The sequence below is a fragment of the Syngnathus leptorhynchus genome, chromosome 10 (assembly GCF_054491065.1).
Source record: "Syngnathus leptorhynchus isolate UIUO chromosome 10, UIUO_Slep, whole genome shotgun sequence".
Classification (NCBI taxonomy): Eukaryota; Metazoa; Chordata; class Actinopteri; order Syngnathiformes; family Syngnathidae; genus Syngnathus; species Syngnathus leptorhynchus.
Genome location: NC_141204.1, coordinates 10,455,447 through 10,482,683, shown reverse-complemented (window position 1 = coordinate 10,482,683; position 27,237 = coordinate 10,455,447). Strand labels below are relative to the sequence as shown.

The window sequence follows — 27,237 nt, the reverse complement described above, 5'->3', positions numbered from 1 at the left end:
TTCTACCAAAAGACCCAAATTGTCACTTTACAACGCTGACCTTGGATTCCTTCTCCCCAAGAACATTGACCATCACCTCCATGACTGTCTCGTGCATGCCCAACGCCCTCATTAGATCGGGGTGCTGGTAGAAAACCTTATTGTTCATGATGTCTCTATTCCGGAGAAAGAAAGAAAAAATAATCACAATGGGCATTATATTTGAAATGAACACCATAATCTTCCTTACCCTAGTCTTCTGATCATCAACTTCTCCTCTACATTCCCCATCCGGACGCTGAGTAACGAGCGGATTTGGCCCAAAGAGAACAGCAGGGTCATGGTGTCCTCCACAGAGGCTTGGCTAATTGTGTAAGCTTTGCAAAGCGCGGACGCCATTTGCCCGCTAAGACCCTGATATTGGCGGTGCAGCAACGAGAAGATGGCCCTGACCAGGCCGGGATCTTCCATTTCCGTCTCTTGAGCCCAGCGTAGCATTGTTTCTGAGATCAAAATCTTGAGGGACTCTGAAGGGGCAAGACGTAAAATTAGAAAATCAAACTTCTCTGTTCTTTCCTGGAAAAACTCAGAGTGCACTTCCAAACTCCGCAATTTTTCCCAAAGGAATAACACAGCTATTCCAACTTTCTTGATTACTTGTTCTACTGAAGGGTGGCATATTATGGAAAATTGACTTTTTAATTGCTTGCAAAAAAATAAGTTCCGTCTCTGGAGTGCCTCCTCACCCATCAAGTGTGAAATGCAGCAACCATGTAAATCTTTTGTTTTCTACCAATTTCTGAAAATGGGCTTGTGAGTGAAGCAGACTGCATTTCTCACCCGCCTAAAGAGGAAGTCAAGTTAAGCATTATTTTTTTCAATTTATTGTATCTGCCCTCACTGGTTGAAATACTGCATACGGATAAATATGTGTTTGTGGAATTTGAATCAAGCAGTAAAATCCAGCAATTTTGATTCAGTCCTTTCCTCCTCTAAATACCAACCGTGTGGACTTACTGTGACTCAGCGGTTCATTTTCCTTCACTGGTGTGTCCATCTTCTTCAGTCCAAGAACTCTGGCCCCCAGGCTTAAAAGTTGATCCCGTACCGACGTCTCGACAGGCTCGTCTTCTTCCGAGGCAGCGTCTGATTCGATACCTGCACAAAAGCAGTTAAGTAAAATGAAGCTCACTGGCAGATAATCACGGCGAGTGCCTTCTCAAAGCTTCTTCTTGGCTCACTGAGTTTTATGGGCTCAGTGAGGAGAATGAGCAATAAAGCGGCGGAAGAATAAGGGGGAACCGACCACAGTGAGATTTGAGGAGCTGGTGGAAGTCTCGCAGGAGCTGTTGGGTTTCCACCGGACACGGACTTTTCTCCTGCAGTTCGTCATCTTTGAAGCTCAGAAGCATGTTGATCTGAGGAAAAAAGGAGGAACAACTTCAAGATGACAAGGAGAAGCACAGAGCAGAAAATGATATGAAGATTTGTGAGCCACAAAGCAGTAAATTCGAACAATGAATTGGAACCTGCTCTTGAGGAGGTGAGCGGAACTCTTTGGTCTTGCGGGCGGTGAGAGCAGCAGACATGTTGAGCGCCTGCATGACTTGCTCGTAGCGGAAGCGCTGGTTCTCCTGCAGTTGCCCGACAAAGTTTTCTGAGAAGGCTACAACGGCTTCGACCCTGTGGCGCACCTGAAGATCGCACAGGTAGCTCAGCACGTTGCATAGCTGGAAAGAGAGAGAAAGATATTGGTTGGCTTGTTTGTCGGAATGTGTAATTGAATTGATCAATTCAATTGATTGCCTTATAGGCAAAAACTTTATATTTTTTTGATGAGTGGATTAGTTTTTTGTGTGGGTGTGTTTTTGGCCAATATGGCACCTCATATGAGCGTGTAGTGGCATGCACACAAAGTCAATTCCATTCTCCATTTACCTCAAGCTTGACTGTTTCTGGAAGTTTCATTTGCAGCAGTCCGTTTTGAGCACAACTCAAGTGATCTCCCATCTCTCTTTCATCTTCTTCCTCTGTAGAGAAGACTCCAGGTTCCATTAGTTGGAGAACTTTAGCCAGGTCGTCATCAGTCAGCACTCCCATCACCAGAAGAGTGTGAAACAACTTAATGAGGGGAACTAACAGAAGCTCCATACTGCCACCTACAGGGTCTCTGACACCGCGATGCACAGCCCGCACGGCTGCAGTCAGCATGTCCACTGTCAGGCTCTTCAGAATCTCCAGAGGGATTTCAGGACTGTCACTGCAGGTAACTTCCCGTCCCATCACATCAATGCTGACAAAACAAGGCCTGGAGAAGCGCATCGGTGGTTTCAGGGAAGCGCTTCCGCTCATGCTCGGGATGCAGATAGGAAGTGGACATTTTCTCCCGTCGTCGCCATCGATTGGATAAAGGCTGACGTCTCTGGTTTGGTCCGACAGAGGGACGATGTATTCCCGGGTCATCATGAGACGTGCATCGGCATTGCTGCTGAGGTGAACCTAAAAAGTCAAATTCAAAATAAAGATCCCTCTTCAAATTGAGGGATGAGGCGAAGCGCGAGCTCACCTGCACCAGAAGCCGATAAAAAGCAGAGCGCAGAGGGCCAGGTAGGTATGGATCCTGAATGGCGTGAAGGAACTGTGACTGATCTACGTGGCTGCAGATGGCATGGCACACTCTTGTGTTGCCCAGGGCGCATAAAGCGCAGTAGAGAAGGAGAGTGTGGTAATGAAAGGTCAAGATGTCATCCAGCTCAGACAGCTCCAAAATGTCCACGCAACTAAGTTAGAAAGAGTCAAAATATGCCGACAGATACAAATTAAGGTCAAGCACTTTGGCTTTATCCAACTGACTTGAGGCTGTTATTGGTCACATTGCAACCGCCTACCCCAAAACCACACTTGGACATGAATAGAAAAATATTTTTGGGCTATATCGTTCAGCCGTGGGGAGTTTATTTCACGCTGCTTCCACCACTGATGTGTTGCCGAATGTGGATAAATGACCACTTTTGCAACGTATCACTAGGGGCAACATGTGACTTGCCTTCACTGGGCACCTTTCTAGTCGTACGCAGGAAACAACGGCCGTTTCTTAGCGGGAGTTCTCCGGCTCCCTTCTGTGTGCTCCTAGGAAGCATACAGAGCGACATTTGCTGCTGCATGTCTCCATTTCAAAAGCTTGAATAATTTGGACGGCCTGCTCCTTTTGGTTGCAACAGCCTTTCAACATCCTTTGCAGCCGGCTGATTTTTGCACGTTGTCCGACGCTCAAAGGATGAAATTCATTTTAAAAAAACGGTGTCATTTTTGATTAAGTGTAAGCCAGGACTCACTTTGAACTATAGAAGCAAAATGAAAAGAAAAAAAAAATGAATGCAACGTCGTGACCCAAACCCAAATTCAATTCTACAGCTTGGTCAGACCTGCTTTCATTGGGGATTTGGAGGGTCATGACTTGAAGTGGCTCAAGGCAATGGACTCTCCATCCGTGGCGTTCATCGGGACGCTCCACCATCACGGTCGGTGATCTGTCAGGCACTCGCGTCCATGAGATCGGACTCAGATACTGCACTTGAAACCTGGGCGGGCACTGAGGTGCGCTAGTCGTTCGAAGGCTGCGAAGCAAGGCGGCTGACAGCGGCATCACATTCTAGGTGGGCAAAAAGACAAATAAAAAGAATTGTAAAGATTTTGATATAAACAGAAACAATTACATTTTGTCTCCATCTACTTTAGAGCTGTGTCCATCATAAATAAGGAAAATTATTGGGTCTTGATTTTTCATTTGGCTGTGGTCATAATGTTTAAGATCTGTTGGCGTATAAATATTTAATGGAGTTGTTAAAAAAATGCTAAGTTCAAGTGGTTTGCAATCAACGTGTCCATTCTTGTTGCCGAATTTAATTATCAAGAGCATAACAACTGTTATGAGCCCAAGCTGAAGAGGATCTGTGAGATTGTTTTTAGGGTTGCTGAGCGGTATGTTATTATGTTTTGTACAGATTTCCATCCAAAGAAACAACCAAGTGGGTTACCTTAATGCGCCCCAGTTCAAATTGAAACATGTTGCTAGTGGTGGGTCGGACAAAAACGGCAGGATACAGCTTTGTATTGGCCTCGACCTGTTTCAATGACAAAAATCAAGAACATTTCACTCACTATAATAATAATAATAGATCGTTTTTTTATAGCGCTTTTCTAAACACTCAAAGCCGCTTTACATAGAAAATTCTACGATACTATAATAAGCACAATATGTCAGCACAATATATGAAATACATCTTAAAGCGTGTCAACAAATTACTTGGTAGAAGGTGGACATCTCTACACCACTGGAGGTAAACGTCAGCAGCCCGGCGGCCGTGTCAATCAAGCAACCAATTTCCAAGCCGGCACTCCTCCGGCTGCGTGACAAACCTGTGGCCTCGCCGGCGCAGACCATGTAACAGTTACTCCTCTTTACGCTGCGGGTGTCGAGAGGACTGTCGTAAGAAGGCAGCTGCTTGCTAAGTTATGCTGTGAGTAAGGCACACAATGGTTACCTCTCTTGGACTTTGCCAGTGTCGTCTCCGAGGGTGACGGTCACTGTGAGGTCATCGTCAATGTCAAAGGTCATGTCGTTCGGGTGAAAATCAGGTGTCACCCAGCCCACCCACACGTTGAAAGGCTCCTGGTTTGGCAAGACTCTCACCGAATAGTAGTACTGAAATAAAAAAAAAATCCTGAGTTGAGTCTAGACAAAATGAAAATAATCATGCGTCAAATGTAGTTATAGATCTGAGGTTGCAAATTGCAAATCTGCGTCAAATGTAATTATGGATCTGAGATTGCAAATTGCAAATGTGGCAAAGTAGAAAAATGTGTTATTTTCCAGCAAGCATAATATTCACACTGATTGCGGTGAGACGAGAAGATTCGGGTCTCACTCTGGTGGTCTGAATGAGGTGATCAGCGTTATCTTTGTCAACGAGGACGTCCTCCAGGAGCCGAGCAGAGGAGTTGCTACTGACCAGGCCTGGTTTGTTTCGCTTTAGCATGAACCTTCAAAGAACAACTTGAACTATAAAAGTCAAAGAAACTCACCATCCTGTCCATCCAATTATCACTTTTGTTCCACAGCCTACCGTTGCTTGAGTCGTGACGTTTTGTCCTGAGCGTGATCCTTGTACTCGGGTTCATCTCTTGAAGTCGCAAAGCTGTGGGCCGACTTCATCAAGACTTCAAAGTCAGAGTCCACCTCCTCCTCCTCTCTCCTACCTAAAAGAACCACATGAATTAATTGCAGCAGGGCCCCGTGGGAGCAGAAGCAAAGCAGCTCTTCAAGGTCATGAGGAAGTGAATAGTAAATAATCGAAGGCGGGTTGTTGAGTGACGCCATGCAAACCTGGTGAAAAACAACCGGATGCCACCGGCAGCACGCTCTCAACTGGGCTGGTGAGGACAGCAGCACACTGGATGGACATGCTGAGCCGGTAAAAGCCCATTTCGCTGTCTCCGCTGTGGTGTGCGGGCAACCGTTGTGAGACCCTAAGGCTCGGTGAGGAATCGTTTGAGCCAGTGACTCTACTGACCTTGAGTAAGATTCAAAGAGGATATAGAGGATCAGCCTAGTCAATAAACTAGTGCCCAGAACAACACAAGCTTCCGGAAAGACCAGTCGGGCCATCGAGAAGACATATTTTATGGAAATCGGACTGATGACATCACAACGCAAAGAGGAATAAAAAAAAAAAAAGCAGCCTAACATCTCTACATCCAAACCTGCAAGGCGGGGTGGTCTGGCAGTATGGATTTAAACTGAGCCCGTTTCCAACTCATCCACAGGGATGGATCTCGAGCCATATTGAAAGCAAAGGGCTCATAACCCTCCTGTAGACCGCACGCACTAAAGTACCGCAGTGAGCCCTCTTGGCGGCCGAGGTTCAGCCTCACCACCTGGTTCACGCCCACACTGACCACGGGGAGCAGGCCTAAAATGTCAGGAAGAGAAAATAAATTTCCGAGCCAGATGGGTAATAACATTCTGTGAAGAAAAAAAAAAAAACTGACCATCTCTGACGTCAAAGTCCTTTGAAGCCAGCTCTGATCCTCGGTCATTAAACAGCAACTCGCCGTTGAGCGTGAGCATCATGGTGCTTTCGCTCGTGTCCAGCAAGCAACCCACCACATCCGCCTGTTTGCAGGCACGTCCCAGAGGCTCTCCACCCTGATGGTACCACCGAGCCTGGAAAAAAACAGAGGATGGGGGCGGCTTTGCGTCATTCATGTTAAGAAACAATGGGAGTACTTTTATAGCTGAATGATTATGAAACAAGATAGCCCGAAAGCTACATGGTGCTTTCAGCCGTCAAAGAAAGATCGGTGGGAGGCGTTCCGATTCTTGAAGCCTCACCTCAAATCCATCAAACACAAACGCCTGGTCATCTGAGCCCAGCTCTTTATCGGGGGAGCAGCCAGGCCGGGCCCAGCCGACTCTCACATTCCCCGCAGTGACCAATTCGCATTCAAAGTACCACTTCCCTTGAGTCACGGCAAAAGATTTGTCTGCTCGGAACACTCTGTGCTTTTCGCTGGAGAAGAAGCAGCTGTTTGATAAAATGACTGCAAGAAGTCAGGACAAAAGCAAAAATTACATGCAGGCTGTTTTGCAATAGAATCGTGACAGTCAAAAAGCGCTTTTTATTTCATTGCTGGAGATCTTTGGAAACAACCTGCTTCTTCTCATTGATAAATCCAATCTTATCCGAAATTGGGACCTACTCTTTTCCTGGTGGAGGGTCTCCAAGCTGTAACCGTAGGCCAGCAGGGAACAAACTGCCTCCCTACCAGCCTTTTGTCCCATTTTTCTACTTCTCTCATCAAGCAGGCTGTAGGGCACAAGATCTGGGCTCCGCTTTGATTTACCATCCTGAATTGGAAGCACAAAAATAGGAAACCTTATCAACGTTTGTATTGCCAAAGAATAGCGGCGCTGTGAGAATGTGATTACGACTGCCCACAGATGCTGAAATGTGATTCTCCTTTTCCAATTACAGCACACAAGGCAAACCTGTTGAGCACCGTAAGTCCATCCTTGCTTGATACGCTCGCTGGCCCAGAGGTTGTGCACATTCTCTGCCAACAAGTGGATCGCTTCCTCATGGGCGGTGCTGAGAACAACACGGCTCACATCTAGCGGGGCCGGTCTGTAGCCACCTGGCTGCTCGTACCTAAAAGGTTGGAGATGACTTAAAAGCACTCTCAATGTTTATTGAACCAACGGAGAAATATTACACAATTAAGGTTGCGTGTATGTGGGCAAGGAGAGCCACAGTCAGTGATGTATTTTAACAGGATTAAAAGTCATCCACACAAATGCAAAAGAGGAGCCGCCATAGACCACAACTCACACCCCGACACTCACAAGCAGACTAACCAACCAACACGAGTTCAAGTGGAGTTCAATTTGAAAAAAACAAAAAATGTGCAAAGAACAAACCTGTTGGAGAGTCTCATGAAGTGGATTCCCTCCACTGTATATTCATCTCTGAAGCCAATATGGAAACCAAGCGCAAGAAGAGTCCTGCAGGGAATGAAAGAAAATGTTTGTGAATTGATTATTACATATTTCTACAAATCACGACGATACATATGAATGTGAGCGGGAGGTGGCAGTAGCTACCTTAGGGTGTCCTGGGCAGTCTGGAGGTTCTGGTGTCTCTCCTGATCAGGCATCATGGAGAACTCCACCAAACAGGGCTCAAGTCGCTTCCCTTCGTCTCGTTCCTGTGGTTGATGAAAAGTCGTTCAGAATTTCACTCTGAAAGGAAAACTAATGTGAACGAGGCAATCATTTTCTGTAGTTCAAGTTTATTCCTACTGTGTTTCCTTCTTACATTTCCTTGAGACCAGCCGAGATCAACCCTTTCCATGACCCACAGTTCATGAATGTTCTCGGCCATTTTATCACGGATATCCTCGAATTGCAGCGGCAGTTCCACCTATTAAGGTAACACACACGTACACGTAAAATTTCGTAGTAGTATTTTGTATCGTTTTAAAATTAGTTGTGTAAAAGCCATATATGTAAAACTTTACCTTGCTGATGTCTACCGGTGACGGAGTGAAAGTAACCGGACTGATTGGCTCAAATGGGCCAATGAGCTCTCGTTTCCCGTCTTTGTGAGTCAAGAGGTACTTATGGCACGCTTCTACCGTCAGCTTGACGTTCGGGAGGAGAGCCTCAGAACATGGCACAAAACCGTGCGGGGGAAGAAATCGAAACTCGCCGTGTTCCCCTCCAAAGAGAAACCGAACCCTTGTTTCCAAAAACAAAAGCTTTTAGTCTCATATCGATTAAGAGATGCACATGTACACTAACTTGACTCCGGGTGAGAAGCTGACTACAGGATGAAGAAGTCCATCCATGCAGAAGTTCTCTAGCATGCCCTGCACGGGGAGACCGTTGACCCGAAATGAAATACAGGGGGCACTGAGGTCCACACAGCAGCTAACCACGTCGTCGTCCGTCAGCAGGTGAGGGAAGGGCGAGCGCACTCTACGCCCCACGCAACCTGAACGCGGAAGAAACACACAGTTATTCAAAGCACAGAAAAGAAGCAAATCCATATTTTAAATTGTGAACAAAATTCTGAACATGCCACTCAAATGTGATCCCACCTGCCCATAAGTGAAGGCCATCAAAGCCAAAGGAGCAGAGGTCATCTCCCACGCCATTGCCCCCCCAGCCCTCTCCTCCAGTGGGTCTGGGCCGGTAGCTGTCGCTTCGGGCCCAGCCGACACGCAGGTGCGTGGGCTCCGCAGTGAAGAAAGGCTCTACGTGATCCACCACGAGCTCAAAGTACCACCGGCGGGGCTGGGCCGAATCTTCCCCCAGAGACAGGAAGATGTTGGGCCTCACGCTTTGGTGATAGAAACTGGACGTGAGTATTGTATTAGCATGTTTTCTACTTCAAAGATATGAAAGTTCCCTTGAGGCATTATGGCAGGATAAAAATAAACAAAAGCATGGACAAAAATATTAAAGTTGGATGCAGCTGTTCAATGTGAAAGAATTTAGAACCAGAATCTTTGCCATTTTGGATCCATGAATGTGTCACAGTAAATAGCAATCACAGAACCCAACTTGAGAATGAATGTCAGTTCTCGTAAGAGGCACCACCCATCCAGCAGCGGAGAGAAGATTCGGACATCGAATAAATTGCACAAGAAGCCAAAATGGTATACATTCAAGCAAACATACCAACGAGGTGTTTTGTTCAAGATGAAGTAGAGGTGACAGAAAGCAAAATGGCTTGAGGACAGATAAGAGTGGATCAGGCGGGTGGCGCAGTGGATTCTTGGGGAGCAGCAGGTGGGAAAAATTTGAGACAAAATAAACAATAAAGCCTGAGGGGAGGGGTGGCTGCTCGATAAAGAGAAGCATGATAAAAGGTGGCAGCTCGGAAGAAAGAAAAGCCAGATGATTGTGGCGCTCTCCCAACCGTTCACATTGCAATTTATCTCGGAGAGAAGGCCTAATGGGTAAAGGTCTTGCTTTATCAAAAAGTCTCAAGTGAAACCGACTAATTGTAAATATGTTGAGTGAACATAAAGACCTCATCGTTGCTCACTAGTAATCCCAATGACCAAGAGGGCCATGATAAAAAATGGAAGGATGGATGTTTTGTGAATACAATGCTGATTGTATTTCTACATCATCAACTACTAAGCGTGTCTTCATTTGACTCTGAACTAATGTTCCAAGACATTTCCATCAGGTACTGCTGAAAAATGGGAGGACAGATGGAACGACAACCTAAAACTAAAATACCCGTGGCAAAGAAAAAGGAGAAGATAATGTCCCAAAAGAGGACTGGTTGCCACATTCAGTGAGAAGTCCCAATAAAAAATCATAAGTAAAACCAGAAAATGACTATGATTAATATTCACTCTGCTGAGCAACTTCTGCGTGGGACTGATTCTCAATTTAAAACTAGAAACGAAGACACCGACAGAGAGCGGTAATTAATCATTAACAGAAGAGCAGCGCAGAAAAGACAAGTGCAGCAGTGGCAAGGATGCTCAAGTGTCGCTCACAAATAGAAAACTTCAAGGATAATAATCCGTGCGTGGCAAATACATGAGAGGAGCGAGAGAAATGCGCCACACGTCACAGACTTAAAGGTGCTGTTTGTTTTCGTCAAGGCTAGCGGTGGCGTCGTGTTCAAAGCGACGATCGGAGTGATGTGCTGTGAAAGGCCTGGCGTCTTGATGCCGGGATGAATTCCTGATGATGAGGCTCGCTCACTGGCAAAAATATTCAGCTCATCCATAAAGTATGACGGGAGTTTTCATATGAATCAGCGTCATGGAATGTGCAAGACGGACTTAAGAAAGAACATTTGGTTCGTTATATGGCCAACTAGGAGGTGAGAACTCAATTGCCTCGCCTTGATAGTTAGCTAAAATAGATAGCTAGAGTCCGCCTACCTGGTGACCCAATTAACCAGCCGAGTTTGCAGCAGTAAGTCTCTCTCGGGCAGTAGATTTTCACAGATGAGGTTCTGATTGGCACGCACGGCAACGCCATGGCACACGCACAAAGAACAAAGCACCTCCAACACCTGCAACCGCCAAACCTGTTAGCACTTGACCCAGCAGACTCCAAAAATAGAGTTTTTCAATATTATGGTTTTAATTAAAATGTTGGAAGCAAGAACGCAGGAGTGAAGCAGACCTTGTGGTTGCATCCATGCTTGTCTAGAAAAGCAACGATAGAGCCGATGTGTCCCTCTTTGATGCTATTTAGTGCTTCTGGACTTTCCACCAAAACGCAGTGCAGAACCTCCAAAACTCCTTCGCATGACATGGGCAAATGTGAAATATGAATTATTGAGTATGCATCATGCTCAGCGTATATTGAAGAAAAATAATAGTGATGGATTTTATTCCTGGAGCTCACCAGAAGAAGCCTCCAGTTGGTCCAGCCTGCTAATGAGCCAGTCGAGCGAACTCGAGAAATGTGCACAGTTTGCGCGGTTTCTCCTAATAAGCGAGGCTGAACAAAAAAATAATATATATGTATGAAATATCGATCAAGAATATATGGAACATCAATAACACTTTGATTTTAGGATTACAAAATCGTGCGTTACCCAGAAGCTGATAAAAATGCCCAAGGACGTTCTCCCAGTTTTGGTTGGCAGCCTGACTAGAGCGATGGAGACGCTCAATGCATTCCAATACCAATTCGATCACTCCCTGCGTATATTAAAAAGCATCCGCCATTAATTTCTTCATGCTGGTTTGATTTCTTTTGTTTCACCTCTTCTTGAAACATGTTCTGCCGACTCTTTAACACGGTTTGGCTCTTTTGTCGAGACTCCTGGCTCTGCTCCTCTGGCGGAGGCTGGAAAAAGCTTATGAGGTCTTGAAGGCCGCGCGTCACATTCATCGCTGGTAAAACGATGGGCTCCACATTTCCTTGCCCATGACAAGAATCGAGTTTCCTAAAGGGAAAAATGATATCAAGCACAAGACTGAGGATTGTGTATAATGCGAATCAAGTCGAGTCAGCAAATGTAAAAGAAAACCTTTAGTTAGCAATTGAGAAAAATATTCCAGAGAATGCCGACTACCTGATAAAAGTAGTGAAGAGGAGCGTTGCGCCATGTATGAGGCTGGCAGTGTGAGATTCTTCCCTCTGAGACCGAGACAGTGTCAACCCATCGTCCATGTGGCCCTCACTGTGCAAGATCGCCTGGAAAAAAATCATCTCAGATGAACGCCTTGAAGTCTTGTCTCTTTTATATGGCGCCAAATTCAAAATATTGGCAAGGCGCCAAGCTGGAATGAGCCGTTTGAAAAATGTCACTTGACCTTCCGCTGAGCTCCTCCCACACACGCAGACTTGCTATCCATGGCTTGGTAGGTGAGCCACAGACCAGAGTCGACATGCTGAAGGTAACACACGGAGTCTCCGTATTTGATTTCTGGGGAGCCCATGCCGTCCACATGACTTTTTCTTCCACAGTCCAGCTTTTCCTAAAGGTTGATGACAAAAAAAAAGCTAATAAGTCATGATTTTCATGTCATGGAAGTGCAGCGTCTTGATGGCTACCTTGGCAGAGCGGAAGCAGAAGGCAGTCGCGCTAACGTCTGCTTTCTCCCGATCAAGCAGACGGAGGCCTCGTTGGTCGCTCAGGCCTAGATAGCGTCCGGTGGTCACATGGCAGAGTCGAAAGGGCTGCCCCCAGCACACGTGTTTGCCGCTCCACCTTGAGAAACACTTGTTGACTTGACAAGCCTTGGATTTCAAAATCAAGCACTTTCCAAGGACTTCGCATAACATAATTTTATACTGGTGGGCCTGTTTCTACTTACACCACATGCAGGTTCTCCAGCCTCCACAGAGAGCGGGCGTGTCTGCACACGGGGCCGATCTCATACTGCATTATCCTGGATTGAGAAAGACGCCAGATGAGACGTGAAGGGTGTTTTGTCAGGATGACAAAGTCCTCGCAAGTGACCTTTGCAGTTCTTCATCTCGCTCTGCCGTGGGAATCGTCAGACACGCGTCGGTGTGGCTGTGGAGAAGTCTGAGCGTTTCGCCACCTCTCAGGTATCCTGGAAGCAGCAGACATTAAATAATCCAAATCGAAATAATCAATCAAGAGTGCAAATAAGAGGAAGGTTTACCTGGAGCAAGTCCACTTGCGGAGCAGACGGGAGCGACGCTCCATAGAGAGCGGCGGAAGGCCGCATCCACAATCAGAGTGTCGGCCAAGCCTCTGTTGTCGCAGGTCGCGCCAAAGGACACGTGCTGGGGAGCCACGAAAAGGAAATCTAATGCGGTTTGGTTTGACTCGTCGATTACCAAATGAATCGAAAACTTAAAATCGTCCAAATCATCCGATTTTAGCTTGTCAACAGTCACTATTTTTGGTATTCCTTCATGAAAACAGACTGTTAAAAGGTGGACAGGTCAAATGCAAACAAGTAAAGGTAAGTGAACCCTAATCTGGCGCAACAGAGAAATCTTTTTTTTACCAGATATCTCTCTGAGGACACGTTAACCAGAATGAGGTCATCCCCAACACGCACTTTCTCCCCCTCTGACCTCTGTCTGGAAGCCGGATGCACTGTCCACCAACAGGTTTCACCTGCGACACAAACACAAGACGACATCAAAGACAAAAAATTATCCGCTTCTTTACGATGATCTCCGAGTACCCGCTTCATCTTCCTGCAGGCCCACATCAAAAGCCAGCTTGTCAGCGGAGGACTGCGATGCGGACAAGCAGCTGAGATACTGCAAGCAGAAAGAACATTTCACCAAAAAAAAAACAAGTCACTGTGGCCGTGTTGTTTATCCCCGCAGGGAAAACGTCGATGACTCACCATGTCGCTGTACGAATGCTGGAAAAGCACAGCCTGGCCGTACAGAAGGGTGCGGTGGTTGCCCCCAGCTCCCTGTAAAGCACGTTGGAAGACATTTACTGAAAATAGCGACTAGCAAAAAATATCATACTGCATAGATAATAAAAAAAAAAAAAACGATGTAGGGTACAGTCCATAATCCCTTATATCAGGTTTCAAAACTTTTATCAACCCTCCCTGGCAGTTTTATCCACGCATCTACTGTGTGTGAAAATGAAGTGATAAGCAATAGTGTGAGATTACCTCCACAACCAGATTTTCGTTATGTGCCAGCATCTCCTGCAGAGCTCGCACAGACAGACACTGGACCAGAATGAACCCGCACACGGACAAGTCTGGTGGAACATTCTATTGATGGGGGGGAGACCAACAGCAAAACATGTGAAAATGTACTCAGTTCGAACAATTTAGAATTGTTAACACAAAAAGGAAATGTTTCAATTTGTAATGATGTGGAGTGGTTCCCTTTACCTTACAGTTGGAGGTGGCCTCCAGCCTGCACAGTCTGCTGCCAAATCCTTCAGCAGCCAGGCAAACTTTCACATGTTCCTCCTGAGAAGTGAAAACGCTCTGCAGGACCACTTCATCACCCTGACGTGAACAAAATGATAGTGAAATATCCATTATGCAAAAGTGTCAAGCGGCTTGTGTGACTGATCTTAGCAGTGTGTGTGTGTGTGTGTGTCCGCCACCTCCGAGTCGTTGATACCTTCTTTTGAGGCCATTACTGACTGTTGAAGCTTTTTTTTTTTGTTATTATTAGGACATCCTTAAACATTGACGCCATGTCAGAGGGCAAAATTGTATGTTGAATATCTGTCTGGGATTACTCCCTGCATTTCTACAAAATGGAACCAAGACTTAAATAATTAAGGAGTGAATGAAAGGAGGACAAAATGAGTCTCCAGTAGATCTCTGCCACCTCTGTCAAACTTATCTTCATTCAAATTCCAAATGGACTGCATGAAGGCCATCAGGCTTCCCGCATCTATTTAAGGAACATTAGAGCGAGGCAGCGGACGACCTCATTTCAGCCAGGACCACCAACACCTCTTGGTGGCCAGACTGCATAGCTCCATATTGGGAAGATACACTCATTCCACTTGTCCATATCAGCAGCACTCTGCAAGCAGTCAAACACACTGCCCAATGATAAGACACCGCTGGGTCTTGAGATGGTTATCAAGCAGAACCGTTCAAGCATAACATAATTTATTTCCAGGGTTATATTTTTGTACTCTCCCGGATCTTTTCATCCTGGTTTTGACATTGCAGCTTCTGAACATTGCAGGTGACTCAAAGACTCTAACTCCAGTTATTTTATATTTCAGTAGAACCTTTTTTTTTTTTACATTTAGTCGCATTGCATCCAGACTGAAACTGCTGATTTTATAGCTGCTGATCTCATCATCCATAACATTTACTGTGCTCCTTATCGGATAAGATCATATGTTTACAACTGTGATAGCATCGTGCACTAAAGTTGAGATACTGAGGCCATTTGGGGTTTCACTTGTGGCTGAGTAAGCCAAGTAAAACGAGGCTAAGAACTGCACTCTTCAGACGGAGTCCGTGGACTCTGTGGTGGTGTTGAATCATGAAAGTTGAGGAAGAACATCGTATGACCAATATCAAAAATTAAATAAGGACAAAAAAGTTTTGTCAAAGAGTCTCTCCTTAGTGTTACGGTTTAGCTGTGTGTTGCTAACCGTCGGTCATTAACTTTTATTGCAAGACTGGCCTAATTAACATTTATCATCAATTACTTACCGTTCGTAGAAACTGGAATTCGTCATCACCCTCGCCTGAGTCAGACATTATTTCCAAATTTGCCGGCAGTTGTAAGAGATGCAGGAAAAACTGGAGAAAGTTGTGAGCTGTCAGTGGAGGTATACAGTTTGTCCAATGGGAGTGGTCTTTAGGTCCCATGATGAGAAGGAAGACATGATGAAGCCACATCGCTCGCATTGGCGGGAACGGTGCTATATTCAACATAAGTAGGAGATATTGCACTTTAAGACTTTTGACTCCAATTTCAATTTATCCATCCATTTTCTATACCGCTTGTCCCCCAATTTTATTTTACTCCAAGATAAATAAATAAATAAATAAATAAATAAATGAATACATCCATTTTCTGTACCGCTTTGTCCCCACGGGGGTCGCGGGTGTGCTGGAGCCTATCCCAGCAGTCATCGGGCAGTAGGCGGGAGACACCCTGAACCGGTTGCCAGCCAATCGCAGGGCACACAGAGACAAACAACCATTCGCACTCACACTCACACCTCGGGGCAATTTGGAGTGCTCAATTGGCCGACCAAGCATGTTTTGGGGGTGTGGGAGGAAACCCATGCGGGCTCAGGGAGAACATGCAAACTCCACACAGGGAGTGTCGGAGGTGTAATCGAACCCGCATCCTCCTAACTGTGAGGCAGACGTGCTACCCAGTGCGCCACCGAGCTGCCCTAAATAAATAAATAAATAAATAAATAAATAAATAAAATAAGATGTTGATAAGCAATTTAGATACATCTCGTTCACTGAGTCTCCAGATTCTGCTTTGAGCTCCTACCCCCGAACACCCGCGATGCAGCACTCGCTTATTCTCCTATTTCCCGATTTTTATTTTTTTATTTTGTTTAGCAACCCAATTTTGGTGAAAAAGGCTTACTGGCAGTATACCCCCACCTAATAAAGAATTTGGAGGGGGCAGATGGATTTCTTAACAGAAAAACACCACACAGAGCAGAGATTGTTTGAATACCATTTATTCCGTTTTGTTCCTTGGGTACAATGAAAAATAACAGGGGACAAATCTAGCTGTTGTTGGCCACATTAGAGTTAATGAGTGCAAGTCTAAAAAGAAAAAATATGTTGAAACATGCATGAGCAAAGGCAATTTGGGTAATAATTCAACACAATAGTAAACATATTTAATCAGCACATACATTAAAAGCATAAAACACAGATAAACATTTAAGAAAATTTTTATCGATATTTACTTTTGTGTCTTGTGTGTAAGCCTTTAAAGCATTAGTGATTCTTTATATTTTACTTTTGCATTCATCTATTTGGGAAACATATTTGGGGGGGGGGTCAATTTGGGTATTTGTTAAATGAGTCATTAAGGAATCTGAAAAAGCCTTCTTAGATGGCATCAGGCTCTGAGTGAACACGGTCTTCCCAATGGGTAACTTACAGAATTAAAACAATGCATTTCAATTTGAGTGTGAATATTTCAGTGAGTCAAGCGGGCATCTTTCAGCAGACATCTCTAACGAATCAAGCCAAATATTGATCACAATTGAAGCTCCCTTCATTACAGACTCCCTAAATTCCTAAATGAGAAAAAGTTAGCAGGGAGGCGGTTGCCACGTGGGGTTGTTAAAGGTCACTCTCCCCATAGAGGGCGGTGGAGAAAGCGGTGTAGTCCAGCGCCCCCGGTGGCGCTCCCGGGGACCCGTACGGTGGCATCCTTGCGATGCAATATTCAGCTTGCTCAGGAGGAAGTTCTCTCCTCAGCTCGTCCACCAGAATGTAGGGCTGTGATGCAAAGCAAATAGGTGAACTTGCAAATTCCAAACTGTCAGTGTGCAGCATCAAGATTATTCATAAATGAATAAATACAAACCTTGTCTGCCGCCAAAATCCGGAAGGATGCCACAACCTGCTCGGCAGTGTCGGTATCTGCGGTTTCTCTGGTCATGAAGTCAATGAAAGACTGGAAGGAGACGACTCCGGTGCCGTTGGGGTCGACAAGGATCATTATCCGGGCGAACTCCACCTCGCCCTGAACGGGTCAAATAAACAGCGGTTTTGAATTTTTTTAAGCACAGGCTTCCTGTGTGTGCCTGAACCTCATGCGTGCAAATTTAAAGCACCTCACCAAATCGTAGCCCATTGAGATGAGGCAGGCTCGGAAGTCATCTGTCTCCATGGCACCGTTTTTCTTCTGTAGTTGGAGGGGTCATCATATACAAGTTATGAACAAGAAAGGGAGAATGTTTATATATGATTGGATGCGTAAAAAATTCCACAAGACCGGCCAGTGAGAAGACAGTCGAGCAAACAATAATACATGAATAATAAATCTTAAATATATTATTCATTTGGCTGGTTTGAGTTCAATCTTCCCCCATAAGAAATGTGAGGGTGCAGTAATTTGGCCTTAGTCTGCTGTCCATCATCAACAATATTTTGATTATTGACTGATGGATGTAACTTTGATGAAGCATATATTTGGAGCTGGCATTGACTGTACATCCAATCTGTGTGTTTACCCTGAATTCACAGTGACATGTAAAATATATATTGGACTGCCATGGTGTATATCCTAATTTTGACACATAAGAGCAAAGAATTTAAATTATGTCACTCGAACCATGAAGCGGTACAAGCCCAGCAGAATAGTCAGAGTAGACTAAAGCTGAGATTAAAGTTTGGCACTTTGTGTGTTTCAAGATGAAATGAACGCACAATATTTGATGCAAACCGTCTAAGGCGCAGCAATTAATGGCAATCTTTACCCGATCGAAGTGGTTGAAAGAAGATCTGAATTCGTTCATCTGCTGCTGGCTGATACCCTTGGCGTCGCGGGTCAGGATCTGGGTTTCGATCTCGTTGATAGTGCGGGCCACTGTCGTGAGGAGCAGCTCCCAGCCCACGCGGATGTGCTACACGTGCGGTTGCCACGACAACGTGGAAGACAGTCCATGAGAACCGGACGGTAGACAACAATGACAAAACATTTTTGATTGTGGCCTTTGGGCAGCACAGTGCGCTAACAGTTAGCGCATCTGCTTCACTATTCGTTTGCAACTTGTATAAATGGATGGAAAGTCATTGAGCAAGAATCAAACATAAAAAAAACATAAATAAAGCAAAAAAAAAAAAATGCCCGCCAAGATTGTACCTCCATAGTATAGTTGGTGTGTTTGTTGTCAAACACCAGCGACTCCTGAATGAGCTGGTGGTCTCCCTCCAGTTTGTCGATGTTGGGCTTGTAAGCGACGATGACGTGCTCGCACTGCTTCAGTTGGGTCATCTGGTCCTCCAGGGTGCCCCTGATCTCCAGGGAGCAGCGCCCAATCTCCTGTTCGACAAAGCCAATTGGTTGGATCACAAGAACTTGTTTTGAAATTACAGTGTCCACCGTCCAATTCTGAGGATGTCTCCTCACTGACCTACTTTTATGTACAATGAAATATGATTATCCTGCATTAGATGAACATGTCACGTCTAACCTCCATCCTGGCCTGAATCCAGGGTCCAATGAGATTAGCCTGTGCGGCAAACTGCCGCCTCAACCTTTCGTGGGAATGCTGGCATGCCAGCTCTTCCTGCATGGCGCTATCTCGCTGAGGAACCAACTTCTTGACCTGAAATAACACACGCAGACGGGTACGGAGAAACGTGACGAGCGAACAGGTTTGAAAGGGGCGGCGGTGGCGGCGGTGGCGGCGGTGGCGGCGGTGGCGGCGGTGGCGGCGGTGGCGGCGGTGGCGGCGGTGGCGGCGGCTACCTTGTCCCATTTGACAAGCAGCTCGTCAGTTGTGATGGTGCTGTAAGGGTTGATAATGTTGGCCTTGATCCCGTAGCTCTGGGAGATTTTCTGCACCTCATTGTGGATTCCCAGGATGGCCTGTCGCTCAGCGTCCGCCTCCGGGAGAGTCGCTTTGAACTGCTCGTGAGCCGCAATTAGACTCTGGAGGGCAGGCGGAGGGGAAGAGGGAAGTGCTGAAACACTGTTAAAATGTCGACGTTCTGTCAGGTCTGATCATTTTTTTCAGCGTACATGTTCCGCGTGACCAATCATCAATCAGTTTGAATTGAAATCAGATGAAACTAAGTTAACCACATCAACTTCCTTTCTCTCTCCGCCACATCGTCCGTTGCCCACCTGGACTTCCTCTACTGTGTGCACCATAAACATGTCCTGGAGGTCTTCCATGGCTCCCTCCATCCAGTTGTTGAAAGGAGCCGAGCGCTTGGCAAACTCCAGGAACAACTGCTCGATGGTCTCCAGCAGCTTATCTGTACGCTGTAAGAATGACGACAGCACATAAATCCTGGAAAACAAAGACTCAAAACGTCCACGATGACCTCTTCTAAATCCCATTACAAATAGCCCCCCCACCCCACGCACCTGTTCTGACGACTAACCCCAGAAAGAACAACATTAGAATGGCCTCGTCAACCCCGACTTTGGCTCGGTCAGAGGGGGATTGTGTTGAGTGGGACGCGAACAGACAACGGGGCCTCTGTCGCTGTCATTCACACTTAATCCGCAGACCTTTTCCTGGGCCCTCATACACTTGTGGGTCAGGAATGGTCAGCGTGGATCAGAGGAAGTGGCTGGTGGGCCTGGAGCCAGTTAGAGGCCATGTGATGACAGCCACGTCTCCATCCAATACCATATGAAAAGGGCTCTGGATATTTTGATGGAAAACCAATCTGTATCTACTGATGTGGATCATTAGCGCACTCTGGTGGAGACTCGTCACACATGCCAGCACATACACATAACATGATCGCGGGCATGATCCGGGTTCTTCTTGCCCGTGTACTTGAATGGCCCTCACCTCCAATCCCTCCCTCCGTTTCTGGGTCAGGGTTCCCAGCCGGTCCCACAGGTCGCAGATGCTCTGGCAGCGCAAGTTTACAGCGGCCACGTCATGGTAGTCCAGCTCACTGAAAAAAAAAACAAAAAAAAACATGGAGCTTAATGGAAGATATGCCCCCCCCCCAAAAAAAGAAAGAAATGTAGCATTTTTTGGGAGGAATTTTGTTTGGCGTAATGGATGATGAATACCCTAAAAATGTCCAATTGTCCAGTACAATGACAAATTTATTTTCATACTACTCAGACATACTTGAGCTCCTGCGCGATGGCAGCAATCTGCTCCACTCTGTCTTGGTGGGCTGCCAGGTCGCTCTCAAAGGCCTCATGTTTTCGAAGCAACGCCTTTATTTGCGTCAGTGTGGCTGTTTCGTAATCCTTCAGGGAGAGCAACATTTCTTTGCCTGATGATGGAAAAATAGGAGAAATTCAGATTCAAACATGGACTTTCCGATGGTGATAATGAACACTGCGGAGGCTCCGGACAGACTGTGGACTTTTTATATCTTCTCTATGTTGAACTGCTCACCACTGGCCCAATTTTCATGATTGGTGGCTTTTTGGCGAAACTTTTCAGCCAGGTGGTCCAGCCTCTCCAACCTGCGAATCTCTGTGAGGAGCCACTCTTCGTAACCCTTCTCGGCATGCTCCAAGCCCTGCCAGGCTGCGGCGATATCCTGGAGGCAAGATAAATGGGAGAAAATTCAAAAAGAAAATCACCACACGCTTTCAGAGTGAAAGAAGGATTGGCAGTAACGTACCGACACCATCTTGCCCTCGGAGGGCATAAAGGCGGGCCGGTTGCTGATGCGCAACTTGGTCTGCAGGGTGTTGAAGTTGATTTCCAGCTGGCACTTCTCCTGCACCTTGGGGGGCTTGTGCTGGCGCCGATAGTCACGGAAGTCCTCCAGCTTCCTCTGCATCTCTGCCATGGTCTTCTCCGGAGTCCGGTTCTCCAGCCAGGGAGTGGTGCGGCGGATCCACTCCAGCAGCTGGATGCCAAAATCATTAGGACAAAATTACGACGTGACACAAGCGGGAATGCTGCGATATAGCTTGGCATGATTTATTGGAATAGCTGAAAATGAGACAGTCACAACATAAGAATCTGAAGATGGACGTCAACTTGCACAACATTTTTCAACATCGTCACCTGGCTGGCCAGCCTCTCGTACTCTTCCATCAGCTTCTCATTCTCCTGGTTTACCCCCAACACCTTACAAATTCTATTGGCGGCCGTCTCAGCCTGAAGGGGAAAAAAAACGGACAGTTATTTACGCCGCTGTAACATTATGCACACTTTGAAGATTACATTCAGTGAGTCCAAAGTGTGGCATATTAGCATATATATGGCAAAGCACATCATATCATATGAGTGGATGATTTTGCCAACCTGCTCAGCGCCGGCAAACGCGTGATAGAAGCAGGACACGTAGGTCATGATGGCTCTTTCGTCAGGCTTGGGGGTATTGATGATATCTGGGGGTCAAAATGAAAAGAAGAGAAAGAAGAGACATTATCGCGATTGAAAAGATGACAGAAGGTACAATGAAAGCTGCTAGCAATGCTCAATGACCACCCTTCCAGAATGGAAGACTTGATCAGCTATTTCAAGCCCGAGTCCATTCGACTAACTGAAATGAAAAAAATAAACTTTTCACTTTTCCACACATGATTACCTTCAGCATCGAGCATTTTGGGAATGTCGAGGTGTTTCTCGGCTATGTCAAAAGCCAGGTTCAGGTTCCCCAGAGGATCATCCTAAATAAAGCGATACAATTCAGTGTGACTAAACAGCAATGCTGGACTTAAAATGCCGGCAGGCCTGACCTTCATGCAGCGGCGGACACGGTTAAACTTCCTCATCATTCGCATGCATTGCTCATTTATCAAAAAACTTCTCGCTTTTATGAGATTGAAGTGCGGAGTTTGATCAATGAGGCCGCTCGTGTCTCAACGGGGAAATCGATAACGTTTTTCCGTAACAATTGCGAGAATCCGCTTGATGACTCCTTCTGTCGTTAATTGTGTTTCGGAACAAGTCGTTCATCTTGTGCGTCGCGATGGGTTGTTAAACGCTGACAAGAACCGAGCAATCGGCAGAAGTTTTTGATTAAAACCTCTCGCGAGGACGAGCAGCCCTGCGGTATTTGCCACGTGACGGTGAGAGCAGAGGGCAAGGCCCGGTCTGGGTCACGTGTTCGTGACCGTTGGAAGTTAAAAGGCGAGGCCTTCACATCGCGACGACAGACGAGTCACTCAAGCTGAACGGCCACACGGGCCACACTGAACTGAATAACTAAAATAATGACAAATAAAAAATGACACTACTCTAAAGGAATGTTTTTATATTTCTGAATTATGAGTTTGAACTCAATCCATAGTGCACAGTTAAGTGTGTTTTGATCGGCTCACACTGTGAAACGTTATGACTGCGTGTGCATGTCAGTCACACGGCATGCCAGGTTACAGGTGACACGCACACACAAATGCACGAACGCGCGACACCTTGCTGAGCTTAGAGTAGTCGAGCAGGTCGGGTCTGTGTCTGTGAATCAGGGCGCAGAAGGCCAGGCCGTCCTTCCAGCTTTAGCGGCCCATGAGCAGAGAGAGCCAACATGTCAGTTCACTTGACAGAGGCTCCTCTGAGCAAAGCAAGCCAGCTCCTTCAAGGCCATTTAAAATGGGAGTTTGGTTTTATGCTAAACATTTGGCTGAAATCTTGGTTGTGCAACATATGATTAAATGGTTTGTTGAATTTAGAGAAATGCTTAGGCAGACTTAAGCTCGGAAACGTAGCATTTGTGTTATTCTGAGTGATCATCGGTTGACCTACCTGACATGGAAGTTCTGGACATTGACATTCCTGTAGGGGGCAGTCTTTCGTTGACACCACAAGAGGAGGCCCTCTTTGGCAGATGTTTCTGCGCAGATGTTAGCAAACCGTAGCTGACAAAGTCACAGACGCTTTTTTGGGAATATTATATTTTCAGCGATTTTTTTTATTTTTTTAACCACACCTTCAACAGAAATGTCCTGAATGGCAAAGCGGAGGATTATTGTCCAGATCATTCCAAGGGTCATCTTCACATTCCCGTCCACAATCTCTGAAACACAAAAACAAATCGTATTAGCAAACGCGATGGTGATATTTTTTTTCCCTTCGGTATATTTTTGCTGACACTTCTGGTACCTTCAGCTCCAATGGAGACCAGTTTTACCCCTTTGCTGGTGATGAAGTCCAGTGCTTTGTTGACATTAGCAATCTTGTGAAAGCGCATCTTCCCTCTGTCCGGTTTTGGTAACCGCTCACCTGCCAATATGCCATTGTCAGAAGGTCATGTGAGCAAATACTGCACACAGTGAGGGAAACATTTCATAAAACAAATGGACAGCAGTGCACACAGAAAATAATCAAGCACATGAAACTTCAAATTCAAGATCTGACCTGAGATCACTTCCAGAAGCAGCATGAGCTTCAGTCCGTTTCTCAAATCTTCTTCAATGTTTTCAATTTGAGTGCCAGCTTTCCTCAGGTGGGAATTGCACCAGGCAGTGAAGGTCTGTCAGAACAAAGACACCAAATCAATTCAACTTTGATGACAGAACATAATTAACTGTCATATTCTGCAGCAGCTTTATGCAGACCAGTGCAAAGTTCCAGAAGGACCATAAACAGCAATAATGGAAACCGGTCGATGAACTGCTGTGTGTCAAGCTTCAGAACTCAGATGCTGATCCTCTGCAATTGTACTTTGGTGAAATATGTAGGTAACAATGTCTCAGATCCAAAGTCTTACAACTTGTGGCGTTCCCCTGGGCTCAAACCTGTGACTCCTTTTGTTTTCTGAACATGATTCCATTAGGCATTTTTCAGTTTTATGTTGCTGAAATCTACATTTTCTCATTAAATTTAGGAAACACTGACCCAGAAGCGTCAAATGTCACCTCTTTTCATCCATCGCATCAGAACAAATGGGCTTTGTGTGATACTGTAAATCTTGTTAAGATGGAATGATTGTCCCTCACCTCCTATTTTTGTCGGTTCTCTCACTCGCCAACAATGGATGAAGAGCCGGGAGCCCAGTACAGAGCTCAGCATTCCGGCTGATATAAGGTGTTAAATATAGAGTGCCCTGGGGTGCTTCACGATAAGGGACCCACCGGGAGGGAATAACGTCAGAATGTGTCGTCGTGTCAGCGAGAGTGAAAATGTCATGTGGACGGAGAAATTGTTTCCTGTTGTCCATCACTGTGTGGCTACTTGAAATGTGATTGGTAGCAGGCGAAAGGTGGCTCTCTTATCTCAAGCATTCTTCCAGGTCACACTCATTACAAAGTCAGGATTCTACTCAATTATCCATCCAACCCTTTTCTATACTGTACCACTTGTGTGGTGCAAAGCCCATACAGGTGGAGAGTCCCCATACAAACGAAACAGTCATGTCCTCGTGTAAATTCAACTACATGACGCAACTTGAGGATTGATTTTCAGATCCTTGCACAGCCTGTGGTTAGAAAGTACAAATACATTTCCCCGTTGGGAGTAAAAAGGTAGAGCGAGATCTCCCTCGGGGTGCGTGACTGTGAGCTGCTGCCATCCTTGTTAACTACCGCAGCCTGCTGGGACTCGGAATAGAGTCGCAAGAATCCCGCGGCCCACGTTTCCGAGCACTCAGTTTCCCGACCGCATGGCCGGTGACGGCTGCACTAAAAATATTTATGAATCACAAAGAGCAGGGACCAAGCCTCTAAGTCTACAGGCTGGTGCCACTGGGGACCAGCAAGGTAAGACTGACGGGCCTTAGAACGATGATGGAAAACAGATGTCTAACTACAAAGACAAATTCATCATACTGTCCATCATACTGTCTTCCTCCTTCACTCAGCTTTTTATTCACATTCGACATCACACTGCCGTCTTCTGTAAAGAAATTTACAAAATATTTGATTGGTAAAATATAGAAATGCATGTCGCAACCAAGTCTTGGTAGCTCATCATGCAATTATGGTGAAAATGTGTTCTGGCTGCAATACGTGACCCTGAGCAGAACTGTGAACGTTCACTGTGAATGCCAGGCACGAGAAAGGCCACCGTGCTGGGTCACGGAACAACATGAGCACCGTGGCCAGAAAGCAACTTACCATCTACAACAATGTAGAAGCAACATACTCCAGCACACTCCCTCACCTCCACTTGTAACAAGGGGAGGGGGGGGCGGGATATGTAATGGAAAATCTGCTATATATACATCCAATCTGCCCCGTACTGTCTCTACCAGCCACGACACACTGTACCACAATGTTGTGTTTCTAATATTTTGAATAGCTTATTTAGTTCTGTAGGCGTCAAACTATTATGAAGGATCAAGTGTACACATGACACCACTGCTAACCAGTGTACCTAATAAAGTGTTTAGTGGGTCTACTTTACACTCTATTTAGTCTGGGCCGACTGATGTGGATTTTTTTTTTAGGCCAACGCCAATTTTGATATCTGGCAGAAAAACGAATTCTGATAAATCCCATCAATCTGCTGATTACAACTGAACTGAGTAATAACTTGTTTTTTGGACCGTTAATATTAAGAAAGATGAATTACAGGCAGAACATTTGGAGGTGAAAGAACTTGTGCCTCCAGCAGTGCAAAGAAGCCAAGTCATAAACCCCTAAAATCAACTGTGAGCATGGGGGGCCCGAGGCTAAATTCAGTCAGGCTGGTGCAATATTTTCTGCGTGCCGTCGCTATAAACAAAAGAATTCCGCGCCAAGGACAGCGACTTAGCCCTACTACAATCCCTGCCCGTGGCAGTGGTTAAAATTAGACACAGCGTCCATTCTAAATCCCGAGAGCGTCATCATGTGTTGGGAGCATCTGTTGACAGCTCACATTCCGAACGTATCACCCGAGAGAGAGCAGGGCCGCTGGAAAGCGAGGCTATTGTTAGCCTAACTGCTACCCGCCGCATCCAAAGACCCAGCGGGACACTGCAGGAGTCCATCACTGGATGTTTGGCACATTTTACTTCACTTGGCAGAAATTCTGAGCTAACATTAAGTCATGGAAAATTTTGACTTGTAAGACACAGTTATTGTACTTGAATTGTTGGAGTCACTGTTGTCTTACCAGCTTATGCTTTGTCGTCAATGAAGCCCAAAGGTTAACCCAAACATGGTGAAGAGGCATTTAGCTGTCATGCTGCATGCAAATGATATAACAAAACGAGTCAGACCCAAGTGTAAATAATTCTAAATGTCTTTCGATCCTTTGCGAATGAGTTCAAATGTCAATCTTCGTTCTTTTAGTAATTTTGGTAAGACACTTTTGTTGCTTTTGAATGTCTTGAGTTTCTTTGTGAATGCTTCTAATCTATTGTAGAGGTTGTGAAACACATTGACTTGCCTTGTGTATAAAATGTGCAAAACTCACTGCTATTAATGAGGCAAATCTGCATTAATTGAGCGCTATCTGCTATCCTAATGACATTATGCCATCGTTGACGTTTAATGCCTTCGTCACGAGATGTCAATTATTGCCGTTTTGCTTCATTAGTAGTTCTCTTACTATAGTGTGCAAATATGTCAGTAGACAATAGTTAGTCTTTATTGTCCACGAGTGAGGACTAAAAGCTGTCAAGTACATAGACCTTATATGGATACTTATGATGTCAAATGCTCGAACCACATCAAACGTCGTTAATGATGTTTTGAGAATAATTGTCAATTGTTTGTCGATGTGAAGCCCTTTGAGACTGCTTGTGATTTAGGGCTATACAAATAAATTTGACTTGACTTAATTGTAAGCGTCATCGTTGAGGGATTTTGGTGGGTTCCAGGACCACCTTTGGACTTACTTTTCTCTGCTGTTGCTCCCAAGCCGGGTCGAGCAGCATGTCCCGGTCCCAATCATCCTCCTGGAGCATGTACTCCTCCTCGTAGCCGTTGTCGTAGCGCACCGTGGTCTCCATGTGGGTCATGGTCATCATCTTAAGGGGCTTCTCGAAAGTCGACTTTAACTTGAGTCAAAAGAACAAATTCAGTTGTAAAGAACACTTGAGGTTCTCTCTCACTCTGTCATAGACACGCACACTTCGCCCTTATCCCCCCGACCTGACAGACGTCTGGCCCCGGTTGCCTCCAGCCGGGACGGGAGCTGTGGGTTATCGTTCGGAGGGGCGTGGTCACGTGACCCATGCAAGCCTTCCCGTTGAGGTCGC

At 45.7% G+C, this 27,237-nt stretch overlaps 2 protein-coding genes across 2 annotated transcripts in view; both read right to left on the bottom strand.

Annotated features, from left to right (window-relative positions):
- Window positions 1-15,302, bottom strand: part of ryr2b (ryanodine receptor 2b (cardiac)) — a 39,842-nt gene extending 24,540 nt beyond the window's left edge. Inside the window, exons 1-42 of the mRNA XM_085922822.1 lie at window positions 15,172-15,302; window positions 13,873-13,992; window positions 13,645-13,749; window positions 13,363-13,434; window positions 13,195-13,273; window positions 13,012-13,124; window positions 12,661-12,784; window positions 12,492-12,588; window positions 12,346-12,420; window positions 12,083-12,239; window positions 11,842-12,006; window positions 11,601-11,722; window positions 11,288-11,471; window positions 11,118-11,223; window positions 10,925-11,020; window positions 10,700-10,818; window positions 10,453-10,586; window positions 8,641-8,882; window positions 8,342-8,534; window positions 8,059-8,278; window positions 7,857-7,961; window positions 7,643-7,746; window positions 7,460-7,543; window positions 7,031-7,190; window positions 6,742-6,889; window positions 6,374-6,582; window positions 6,031-6,205; window positions 5,743-5,951; window positions 5,366-5,552; window positions 5,106-5,238; window positions 4,908-5,022; window positions 4,524-4,684; window positions 4,286-4,445; window positions 4,017-4,103; window positions 3,405-3,631; window positions 2,546-2,759; window positions 1,918-2,478; window positions 1,509-1,709; window positions 1,286-1,397; window positions 997-1,137; window positions 230-506; window positions 41-155 (exon numbers count right to left, since the gene is read on the bottom strand). Of these exons, the coding sequence (XP_085778948.1) occupies window positions 41-155; window positions 230-506; window positions 997-1,137; window positions 1,286-1,397; window positions 1,509-1,709; window positions 1,918-2,478; window positions 2,546-2,759; window positions 3,405-3,631; window positions 4,017-4,103; window positions 4,286-4,445; window positions 4,524-4,684; window positions 4,908-5,022; window positions 5,106-5,238; window positions 5,366-5,552; window positions 5,743-5,951; window positions 6,031-6,205; window positions 6,374-6,582; window positions 6,742-6,889; window positions 7,031-7,190; window positions 7,460-7,543; window positions 7,643-7,746; window positions 7,857-7,961; window positions 8,059-8,278; window positions 8,342-8,534; window positions 8,641-8,882; window positions 10,453-10,586; window positions 10,700-10,818; window positions 10,925-11,020; window positions 11,118-11,223; window positions 11,288-11,471; window positions 11,601-11,722; window positions 11,842-12,006; window positions 12,083-12,239; window positions 12,346-12,420; window positions 12,492-12,588; window positions 12,661-12,784; window positions 13,012-13,124; window positions 13,195-13,273; window positions 13,363-13,434; window positions 13,645-13,749; window positions 13,873-13,992; window positions 15,172-15,219 (6,456 nt within the window). The 5' untranslated portion in view covers window positions 15,220-15,302. The remainder of the gene's footprint in view (window positions 1-40; window positions 156-229; window positions 507-996; window positions 1,138-1,285; window positions 1,398-1,508; window positions 1,710-1,917; window positions 2,479-2,545; window positions 2,760-3,404; window positions 3,632-4,016; window positions 4,104-4,285; window positions 4,446-4,523; window positions 4,685-4,907; window positions 5,023-5,105; window positions 5,239-5,365; window positions 5,553-5,742; window positions 5,952-6,030; window positions 6,206-6,373; window positions 6,583-6,741; window positions 6,890-7,030; window positions 7,191-7,459; window positions 7,544-7,642; window positions 7,747-7,856; window positions 7,962-8,058; window positions 8,279-8,341; window positions 8,535-8,640; window positions 8,883-10,452; window positions 10,587-10,699; window positions 10,819-10,924; window positions 11,021-11,117; window positions 11,224-11,287; window positions 11,472-11,600; window positions 11,723-11,841; window positions 12,007-12,082; window positions 12,240-12,345; window positions 12,421-12,491; window positions 12,589-12,660; window positions 12,785-13,011; window positions 13,125-13,194; window positions 13,274-13,362; window positions 13,435-13,644; window positions 13,750-13,872; window positions 13,993-15,171) is intronic.
- An 859-nt stretch (window positions 15,303-16,161) lies between these two features.
- actn2b (actinin, alpha 2b) lies at window positions 16,162-27,206 on the bottom strand. The gene is made up of 22 exons (XM_085923003.1): window positions 27,109-27,206; window positions 26,875-27,036; window positions 23,469-23,583; window positions 23,214-23,333; window positions 23,041-23,127; window positions 22,857-22,944; window positions 22,529-22,607; window positions 21,700-21,781; window positions 21,414-21,499; window positions 21,174-21,266; window positions 20,782-21,012; window positions 20,550-20,697; window positions 20,274-20,424; window positions 19,983-20,091; window positions 19,301-19,441; window positions 18,923-19,105; window positions 18,645-18,779; window positions 18,314-18,493; window positions 17,928-18,074; window positions 17,288-17,353; window positions 17,033-17,191; window positions 16,162-16,944 (listed from the first exon to the last, which is right to left on the bottom strand). The coding sequence occupies exons 2-22, from the start codon at window positions 27,004-27,006 to the stop codon at window positions 16,786-16,788; spliced, it is 2,691 nt and encodes an 896-aa protein (XP_085779129.1). The 5' UTR covers window positions 27,007-27,036; window positions 27,109-27,206; the 3' UTR covers window positions 16,162-16,785.
- Window positions 27,207-27,237: the final 31 nt, after the last annotated feature.